This window comes from Athene cunicularia (genome assembly GCF_003259725.1).
Source record: "Athene cunicularia isolate RWA chromosome Z unlocalized genomic scaffold, athCun1 chrZ_part1, whole genome shotgun sequence".
Taxonomy (NCBI): domain Eukaryota; kingdom Metazoa; phylum Chordata; class Aves; order Strigiformes; family Strigidae; genus Athene; species Athene cunicularia.
The window spans coordinates 32376573-32387059 of NW_020799142.1; the positions used below are offsets into that span (position 1 = coordinate 32376573).

The following is a 10487-nucleotide window of genomic DNA, read 5'->3' on the forward strand; positions in this document are numbered from 1 at the left end:
CGGGAGGGCGGGTCTTCCACGGGGGCCCGGGGGAGGGCAGGCTCCTTCGTAAGGGACCTGTGGGGAGGCCGGGCTTCTCTATAGGGGCCCGGGAGGAGGCCAGGATCCCCTATGAGGATTTGGGGGGAGGCCAGGCTTCTCTATAGGGGATCAGGAGGAGGCCAGACTCTCCTGTAAGGACCTACAGGGAGGTGAGGCTTCTCGGCAAGGGGGAGCGGGAGGTGAGAAGCCAAGCCCCTACTACTGAGGATGGGGGGTGTGAGTTCTTTTCTGCCTGTGCTGTAGCAGGACCTGGAGGGGCAGATGGAACACGGCAGCCTGTCCTGTAGTGCCTGAGGCTCCTCCAGCCTCAGCAGGGCTGCTGGCTCAGTCCGGGGGTGGCAGGCACCACAGCCCCTTCTCATCCCTGCCCTGGCACCCAGCCGTCCCCAGGGAGCTGCAGCTGGAGCCAAACCCAGGTACCGCTGGCAGCAGAAGTCCCATTTCCCAGACAGGTGAGCCACACAGAGCTCAGGCCCACCTTGCAAAAGACATCTTAGTTGAGGAGTTAATGATCTCGAACAGGCAGTGTCCACTCTACTGGACCTTGTACTTAGGGCTTGAGAAGCCCGTATATTATTAACATAATCTATAGTTTACAATACCTGTGGGAAATGTAAACTGTATGTGGCTCAAGGCAGGGGATACGTTGACCCTGACTAGGACCCTGCTGCATGTTCAGGAGCCAGTGATCCTCACAGCAGGCACAAGGCTGTGCTGTACTGCACTAGTTCCTTGGCCACAGGATGAGGTCAGTCAGCTTTTGGTAATGGAATCTGCAGGCAGGTCCAGCTTAGTACCGGCCGATAACAGCACCTGCCTGGCCCTGCCTGTATCTGGAAGTGCAGCAAGAAGTTCTTGCATGAACATAATTTACGAATAGAGATGTCTTCTTGCAAGTAATTTACATATTGGCTCTGTGTGAGCCAACACAGGCAGGCTACAGGAACAACCACAATGTTGAAATGCATGGATCAAATGCAAACACTAAATTCATTCTTGATACCTCGCGACCTGGGGGATCTCTGCAGCAGCACCCGGGCAGAGGCATGCAAGCAGGGATGCAGGCACTGTGGAGCTCTGTCCTTGCTAACCAGAAAGAGGACAAGAAAGAAAAGATCTAAAATCTGCTGCTTCCATCTGTATATATCCAGGATTTTTGCATGTGTTGTTTTCCACTGTGCTTTCCTACTGCAGGGCAGGAATCTCAAGGAATTTTTATAAGGTGCTCCTGAGTCTATCCCAGGGCGATGTTATCTAAATGTAGACGTTCTACACGTCAAGCAGACAAAGCTAAACAACAGTTAGTATGATATATGTGGGTTTTGTCACCCCAGCTGTAATACAAGTCACTTCAGCATGTTTGCAATCTTCCTCGTCAATCTTCTCTTGTATTCCCACAGGCTTGAAAGGCCAAAAAGGGGGAGGGAGCTCTGTCAGACTCTGCCCAAAAGCAGGCTGCCCAGCTTCTGAAGGGATGTAAGATTTACTTGCTATCTGTATTCCTCTTCTTATTCTGTCCTATTAATGCCGTTATCAAGGCATTTGTTGTCTCTCTCTCCCTGTGGGGCACCCTTGAAAGGGACCAGAGGAGCTGTGTGGACAACACTGCTCTGAGAAGCTGGCACAGCTTCTTTATCAGGGTCTGTAGGGAGGCCAGGCACTTCTATAGGGGCCCAGGAGGAGACCAGGCTCCTCTACAGGTGCCTGGGAACAGGCCAAATTCTCCAGCACCACTTGGAAGACAACCAGGCAAGGGAAGTTAGAAGACAAAAAGCCATTTCAGCACTTATGGGCACACAGACTTGCTTCCCAGTGTCTCCATGTCTGGACACTCCTCTTCCAAGCCAGGGTTTGCTTGGCTTTAGGTCTATTCAAAGAGTTGTTGTATTTAGATTGGAACCAGCACCCCTATATTAGGATTACTTCTGTGCATTTAGTGAATGTGCAAGCCAAGTTGCAGCCTCACTGGGTTCCTCAACACCCAGAAAAGCCTGACGCCATCTATTGTGGTCAGTCAGCTGAAAAATCCCAATAAAGAAACTCTGCAATGTATTGCAGAGTAGATACCCTTTCAGCCCTATGTGGTGTGCAGTTGATGGCTAATCACAAGTACTTGTTCTCATGCCAGCCCTCCTTGGAGTGTTCTCTCCCACAGCTGTCTTGGTACAGAGCAGCACTGAAATAAAGGCTGAGCAAGGATATGCTCTGTAGGCTTCCTTCCAGGAGAGGCAACTCACAAAACCCGAACACCTAGGGTGCTTTGAAGGTGTACCAGCCCCAGCCCCGACAGACAGTGAACGTGACAACCTTCAGAAAAAAACAAAACAAAACAAAACAAACAAACAAACAAACAAAAAAACCCCACACATATCCAGCACACAAGTCTCAAAACTTATTTTTATAATATGTATTTAAAGAACTAAGACTACAGCAGGCTCCTTTAGAAGAATATTTGTACGCTTGGTCTTTCAGAAATAAAACAGGACAACTGGTTCCTTGACATGTGCACTTTGCATAGTTCATTATAATGCAGCAGGACAGATGTTAAAGCTCACTGTGATCTTCTCTGCACAAGGAAATACAGTAAAAGCCCCAGGGACTGGGGAGCTTAGGCATAGACTGAAATCATGCAGATTCAACTTGAAGAGCATCATACAACTAGCAGCTCCTGTTGCTCCAACGTTAGTCACCTGGAACCAGGTTTAGACAGCTAAACTCTGTCTTCATGTCCTGTGTCCCTGTGTCCAGTGTCATAAGGCACTGAGGAGCTGTTAAGCAACGCTGCACACAGGGACTTCAGAGAGACCAGCAGCCCTGAGGCATGGGAGCTTCTGAATCAAAGCTGTATCATATACATGGTAACATAAAGGGCAGAAACTTTGAGGAGACTTGTTCAGAAAACGAGTTTCATGGCTCCAGCCCAGCGTTAGCAGCTATGTTTGTTTCCACTGGTGCACAGTCAGAACAAGTCCACAGTTTAGGGATTCCCAGAAGTTAATCAAATGGGGGTTTTCAGAGCCTATCAGGGACAAACTATACTATGAACCTAAAAAAAAATGCAAGCCCCTTGTTGCAGAGGTGGTTGGAAAAGCTGACCGGCATCCTTCAGATCCCCAACAATGTTACAAGGTGCAGCACTTTTCAGTGTGTTTGTGGCGGCACAGCCTCTCACTAGGTAGCTGCACTGTGGAGTGCTGCACCAGGCAAGATGCAAGTCAGCTTCCAGTAGCAGCGCTTAAGCCTGGAGCACATCTACAGCTGAGCCAGACACATGGTCTAACTGTTGGTGCTCCTCTAAGTAAGTGCCCTGAGAGACACGAGCTAAATTAAACCTAAATTATAAGTGTAATCATCATTAATGAAAGACTTCAGAAACGAGGAGAAGTGTAATCTGAGATCTGAGTGGAATACATATGCCCTGAACACAAGCCAGCATGCCCAAAACTTCACACAGCGCTCCGCTCAGCATGTATGACTTCTTAAGTTATCTGGGGAGTGGGAGGCTCCAGCCTCTTCTAGATGGCTACACTTGAGGAGAACTTCAAATCAAAAACTTCTTCTGACACAGATCATCCCTGTGTCTGGGTCCATGGCTTGTATTCCTTTTCTTCCTGAGTGTGAAGATGGGATATCCACTGAAGGAGTTGGCTGATCAAAGGTACAGATTTTTAGTAGGCACTTTCTGAATGTACAAGTAATTATCAGAGTCTTTAAATAATTTTTTAAAATGGAGAAGCACTTCAGCTCTGCACAGCTGGGAATAACTGGAAACACCACCTCTGCCATGCTGTCCAGTCTGACAGTGTCTTCTGCCTGGAGAACCTACAGAACAGGATCAACAGCACCTAAACCACAGCTCCATCTCAGACAGGCGATGGGAGGGCTGACATGATCATCGCTCCCAGTCACCCACCTCAAAATGTCATGCCTTAACCAGTGGCCTTTCTTTCTCCACTGTCCTTCCTCTGTGTAGCTACATCCCATTATACCCTTTCTCCACCAAATGTGAGTACTTACTGTGGCTATTAGTGATGTATCAAGCTGTAGCCATCAACTGTGGCATAATCAGGCTCACCTGAGACATAGAGTACAAAAAAATTAGGTTTGCTCATGAGAAGCGCTCGTTACATCACTTTACACAGGACAGAAACACCACATACTGGCCACCCATGTTGAAGGGATGGGAAGCAGGGGTGAATGAAGCTCAAAGAGATGACTTGATTTGCCAAAGAGCCAAAGCAGGACCTCATTTTACCAAGTCCCGCTGCAGTATCCCATCACTGAAGTGACCCTGGGAACGATACAGCTCATGCTGTTGAAGCACAGAAAGGCCCAAACTGCAGATACTGGTGGGATCCCAAGCGTAGACATCCTTAAGCTTCAGAAATGCCCACATGCAGCGCTTCGACCAGAACTTCTCCCAGATGAAACCTTGCCTCCAGAGTCAGTGCCTAACCTCCCAGCATGACAGTGGGGACTGGACTTAGAGCCTAAGAGCTTCACCTAAAGCCATCCCTTTAGACAGCTCATGATCTGATGAGGAAGAGCAAAAGCAGAGAGTTCCTCTGTGGGGCCAGAAACCCCATAAAGCAAGTAACTCACCTGGTGCACTGGTCGGGGTGGGTAGAGGTCCCCTCCTGCACAGAAGGAAACACAGAGATGCGGATCTGCATTGCCCTGGCCCTGGGCTCCCCAACAGCCCTCCCAGAGCTGGTGGGCGGGCAAGAGGTTTGGCCAGGCTGGGCTTTATGGAGACCTGTTACCAAGGTGTGTCATGGTGGGCTCACCACCAACAGGCTGCTTGGCAAACATGGAAATTGAAGCTGATACGGTGAGGGAGATGAAAAAGTAATGAAAAAGCATTAAGTTCGGGAAATATTCACAAGGGAGCCTCAGAGCATGCCTTTTTACATGCCTTTGCCCAGAGTGAGACATCAGGAAGCCATAATTAGACATGACTCCTCTCCCAGTGTGACAGTCAAAGTGGCACACTCATCTTTAGCAACAGTCTTCAGCCTTGAATCGTCATCTGCCCCCTCTGGCAGAAGCATCCTTCACCACGTCCTCCCTGCCCAGCTTCTGTCCCAGGCTCTGCTGTTCCTCCCTCTACCCATGCACAGTTTTAATCGATCGACCTCTCCTCAGATAGACAGACCACATGGAGAACCATGCAGGGAAGCTCAGAAGGATTTGTTCTGGTATCAAAGGCTGCTCTGAAAGGTAGCTCAGATAGTTCCCAGGGAGAGCAAGACATGACACTCAGGGTCCAAGCACCGCAGCCTCTCATTTCCACACAAAGGACTTCTGGAATAGGCTTGGTACAAGAAAAAATCAGCAGACCCTCACCACAAGCACTTTCAGAATAAGAGTCACAACCACGAGAAGGGAGAAATAACCCCAACAGGGGGAGCAAAAACCTCTGACTGGGCTTAAGGAAGTTTTTGAACAGCTTGTAGTAGGCAGCACATTGGCATAACTCCTGCTGTGTTGGACTACATAGCATGGGAAATATTTTCCTCTAATACTCCCAAGACAAGCCTCCCATAGACTGAAAGCAACAAATTATGGGAGTTTTGGGGGAGAGCATCATCTGCGATAGCAATTGTATATGTTAATGTCCCTTACCTTGATATAGGTACAGGAACTGGACTTCTCACAGGAGTTGCATTTCTCTGTGTATTATAGTAGTTTTCATAAACAACAGGAGCTAGGAGAAGTTAACAATAGTAAAGTCAGACCTTTTGTAGTCATAAACTACTTTGATACTAACATTCAGCTGCTAAGTCTTTCCTCTCTCTGGGAAAATGCCTAATCGGGAAATCAAAAGTTACAGAAAGAGGCTATTATCTTCAGTGACTGGGGATAAGTGGCAGACTAGTGCTGTGTGTCAGTGAGTGAAAGAAGGGATGTTGCAGTATCAATGTTTTTTGCATCTAAACTGATGCTGATCAGAGCAGCAGCTCCAAGAGAAGTACAAGGAAGTCAGCACTACTTTGTGAGATTGTACTGAACTCTTACCTGGAGCCAAACTTCCAGTTTTGCGTAAACTTACAAAAAAATCAATATCCTTCTCAATACTGCACATTTCTAAACTCTTGCGGATTTCCTCATATTTCTGCCAAAGAGAAAAGAAAAATCATTTCTAGACATCAGCTCAAAAAACAAAAGGTTTTATTCCAATCGTTTATCACACATGGGGTAAAAAACCTGTGCTCATCCAGGACAGAAGTGTCAATGGTAGGGGAATCATAGAATCACAGAATGGTTTGGGTTGGAAGGGACCTTTAAAGATTATCTTGTCCAACCCCCCTGCAATAAGCAGGGATGTCTTCAGCTAGATCAGGTTGCTCAAAACCCCATCCAACCTGACCTTGAATGTTTCCAGGGATGGAGCATCTACAACCTTACAGGGCAACCTGTGCCAGTACCTCACCACCCTCAGAAAATGTGGGAATCCCAGAGGAAACCTCATCCTCAAGCATTCTGACCAAAACTTTCTGCCTGCACACTCATGGGGATGTCTGCTGGCTGATCAAAGGCCACAGCCCAACTCAGACATAACACAGCTCAGTGCACAGGAAAGCAAATTGGGCTCTGAAAAATTAAAGTATGGAGAGATCTTCATTTGACATACCTCGTCATTCTGGACACAGTCCTGGGAGAGCTGGTTGACGTGAAGCCAGAGGGCATTGCGGAAGTAGTTGATCCGCTCGCACTCCTGAGTTTCGAAGAACTGTAATGACACAGATAAACCAGCCCTAATGTCTTTAAAACAAGAGCAAATCTTTTTGTATTCTGAATGTTTCTCATCCCCAAGTATGGCTATAAAGACAACTGTCCTCACTGAACAGCAGGTGGTGGTGGTATCCTGTAGGAAACATGGAAACCACGGGTCCTCCAGTTTGTCCATAGGAGAAACCATCCGTCGACAAAACCAGGTATTTCAAAGATGAGTGCTAAGCTCGGGAAGGTCTGCAGGACCGATGTGGATGTGGTCACCCAGCACAATGCACCCTCTGGGGAGACCAAACCAGCTTCTAAAGGCAATGTATGTTCCCTATGCATCCCATGGTCCTGCGGACCCAGCTCACTTCATTCCCACAGGTACGGAGCAATAAAAAAGCATTGGGGTTGTATAAAAACAGAGGCATTGACTGGTTGGTCTTCTCCCTGTTTCCTGCCCAGACCTTTTCCAAGCGGGTTTAAACCCAAGTATTTTGAAGTCTGCTGTCTGGTAGACCTCAATTTCACATGCCTTTATACATTTCCATGAAAGATAACCTTTCATCCCAAGTGTATGTATGCACTTATTATCAGTCATGACCTTTGCAACACACCAAGGAGAAAACCTGCACATGATCCACCTGCAGAACCGAAACTACTGCTTCTCATACCCCACTATGAGGGAGGCTTCTGGAGACCTCAGACATCAAAAGCACACCAGCACACACCGCGTGGAAGAGACAGAAAATTCCACTTCTAAAGAAAAAGTAAAATAGAAGCCTGAGGAGAAATAGCTTGGGAAGACATGAGTGTGGCTGGGGATGGACAGACCTTTTACAAGCTTGCAGCAGACCTCAGATAAAACCTGGAACTCTGCAGTCCCTGTCTACTGTTGGTCACAGATCACAGGCGGCTGCAAGGAACAGGTCAGCAGCAGAGCAGCTGCATGTGCAGTCCTCTCACCACCAGCTCTGGACTTCCCCAGTATGTGCAAATAATCCTTTCTAGACCACTTCGCTATGAGACAGTCTGTTTTAGGCGGATAGAACCACTCAGAGGGGTTCCCACAGTACCACGTGGTCTGTAAGCTAAAAGGCAAAGGGCTTCTGGTTCATGAGGATGACTTCACCGACCCTGCACCCGCAGCCTGCCACCAGCCTTTGCTGCAAAGTCATTTAAAGTCTTTCAGAGTTTCAGTCTGCTGCATGGTCTTGCAGCTCCAGCACGTGTTGGCCTCAAGTCACCAGGTGTGCAGAGGTGACCATGACCATGACTGTTCAAGACAATGGCAACACTGAACGTGCAGGCAGGTAATGGGCAAAAATGTCACTACTTAGTGCATTGACTGTCAGTTTTAAAAGGTGGTGGAAGAAAAAAATAAAACCAAAGAAACAATAGAAACCTCAGAGTAGTGGGTCATTGAATCTGGAAGCCAAGTGTGAGACAAATGCAGGGTTAGCTGCCACACCTGCCAGAGGAATACACAGAAGGCAAATCTGCTCTGTCTCTGACCTCCGCAGCAAGGGGATGGACATCCAGAGGACTACACTGCCATGTGAAGGTGTTCTGGGGCATTTACCTCGCAAGCTTTGATGTGCTCTTTCTGCCATTCTTCCCGAATCTTCTCCAGTGTGGTAACGTTCTGCTGGTAACTCCGGTCTGCAAGAGAAATCACATTGTCATCTGATTAACATTCATTAAAAAGAAACCTTCACGAGAAGGTAATATGTGAAGCCCGAAATGCCTGAGATGTCATGGAGAAATCAGCAGTAACGTATGAGCTCAGCTATGAGTGGGCACTGCAAGGGAACAGAGAGCTGCACAGCACAGCGGAGGGTCATGCCATGGGCGCAGCCTTGGTGGGACCACGAAGGCTTCTCCAGAGTAGGTGCCCACCTCTGGCATCTTGGGTACATGTTTCTGAGGAGTCATGACTGACCCAAGAGCTGGAGTTTAGCCAAGAACCTTGCCACAGCTTCACAACCCCCCTGACCCAGGAAACACTGCCCTCTCCCTCCAAACGCGGCCGTTTCCACACTCACCAGAGTCCTCCAGAGCTGATTTCGTCTGAGCCAGCTTCAGAAAGAGCTGCCAAAAACGGGAGAGAGAAGAAAAGTAGAGGAGAGCCTTGGTGCATCACCAGCAGCTCTGCAGCCCAACCAGGGAACATCACCAGCCCTCCCATGTCACCCCAAATCCCAGAGCTGGGAAAAGAGACATGAGACAGGAGAGTTGCAAGAAGAGACACCATTTTCTCCTCCTGCCCCACGGCCACCCCCCTCTCTGTACCTTCTCCTGCTGCTTCTGCGTCACCAGGTTTGCGTTGCGGTGCACAGCCTGTTCCGCCTCATCCTTATCCCTGCAGCGCTGCTCGTAGAGCCGCTTGGCCTAGGAGAGCCACCAAAGGGGGCAGGAACGTGTCAGCAAGCAATGAGATGCAAGTACAGGACACGAGAGGCTTTGGAAGAAAGCACAGCCTACGAGTGAAGAGGCAGGCACAGGCTGACAGCTGAGCAGGGGATGGCACACAAGGTCCTGGGTGCCCTACTGTTTGGGCAAAACCCAGCTTACAAGACAAGCTGCTCTTCACTCAAGATGAAAAGCTCATGGCAATCAAGCCCATGACATCTAAATTACTTTTATCAAGCACTGCAAGGCTAACACCAGACATGTCCGACTTATACTCTTCAATTTTGCTGAGCATGCCCTGCACACCACTCATGCAGACACATCATAGGGACTTGTAGCAGGGGAGAAAAACATTCACATTTAAGTCTGCCCCAGCACCATGCATGTGCATGTCAACAGCATTAACCCATGCAACAAAAAACAGCAGCATGTTGCTTTACCTCCATGGTCTTCTTGTACTGCAAATTCCTGTTTTTGTGAATTGCCTCCATTATCAGCTCTATCTGTGGAGATAACAGATCCAGAGTCAGCACATCACTGACCATCAAAGCTCCAGGATGAACTGTGTAGCTTAGAAAAGGAAGAGGCACAGACTGAGATAGGTCTAAGGACCCTCTTCTACCCAAACCATCTTCACAGAACCCATCTGAGATATTCATCTTTCTATGATTCTATCTAAGCTTTCACTGGTGTGGCCTACAAATGCAGTCCCAGAAATACGCATGACTGTATTGACTCCACATGGTATGGCAAAATTGGGAAGTCCACTCCCCTCTGCAAGGTCCAAACCAGCCCCAGGTTCTAGCAGGTTTTCCTCATTTTCCAGACAAAGGAATCTCAAGCCAAAAGAACTTAAAAGGCTTGTCAAATTTAGCAGACCCTATGGGAATCATACAGCACTATACTGGGGCCAGTTCTGTAATATCTCTATCAGTGATCTGGGTGAAGGGATTGAGTGCACCCTCAGTCAGTTTGCAGATGACACCATGTTGTGTGGGAGGGTTGATCTGCTTGAGGGTAGGAAGGATCTACAAAGGGATCAGGACAGGCTGGATCGATGGGCCAAGGCTGATTGTGTGAGGTTCAACAAGGCCAAATGCTGGGTCCTGTACTTGGGTCACAACAACCCCCTGCAACAATACAGGCTTGGGGGAGAGTGGCTGGAGAGCTGTCTGGGAGAAAAGGATCTGGGGGTGTTGGTCAACAGCTGGCTGAACAGGAGCCAGCAGTGTGCCCAGGGGGCCAAGAAGGCCAACAGCATCCTGGCTTGTGTCAGCACTGGCGTGGCCAGCAGGGACAGGGAAGGGATCTGA

The 10487-nt window shown here is 48.5% G+C and overlaps 1 protein-coding gene across 1 annotated transcript in view; it reads right to left on the bottom strand.

Annotated features, from left to right (window-relative positions):
* Nucleotides 1-2455: 2455 nt before the first annotated feature.
* PSTPIP2 (proline-serine-threonine phosphatase interacting protein 2) overlaps nucleotides 2456-10487 on the bottom strand; it is a 21226-nt gene continuing 13194 nt past the window's right edge. Inside the window, exons 4-13 of the mRNA XM_026865853.1 lie at nucleotides 9615-9744; nucleotides 9055-9153; nucleotides 8808-8853; nucleotides 8345-8424; nucleotides 6677-6775; nucleotides 6061-6157; nucleotides 5668-5749; nucleotides 4645-4679; nucleotides 4060-4117; nucleotides 2456-3864 (exon numbers count right to left, since the gene is read on the bottom strand). Of these exons, the coding sequence (XP_026721654.1) occupies nucleotides 4068-4117; nucleotides 4645-4679; nucleotides 5668-5749; nucleotides 6061-6157; nucleotides 6677-6775; nucleotides 8345-8424; nucleotides 8808-8853; nucleotides 9055-9153; nucleotides 9615-9744 (718 nt within the window). The 3' untranslated portion in view covers nucleotides 2456-3864; nucleotides 4060-4067. The remainder of the gene's footprint in view (nucleotides 3865-4059; nucleotides 4118-4644; nucleotides 4680-5667; nucleotides 5750-6060; nucleotides 6158-6676; nucleotides 6776-8344; nucleotides 8425-8807; nucleotides 8854-9054; nucleotides 9154-9614; nucleotides 9745-10487) is intronic.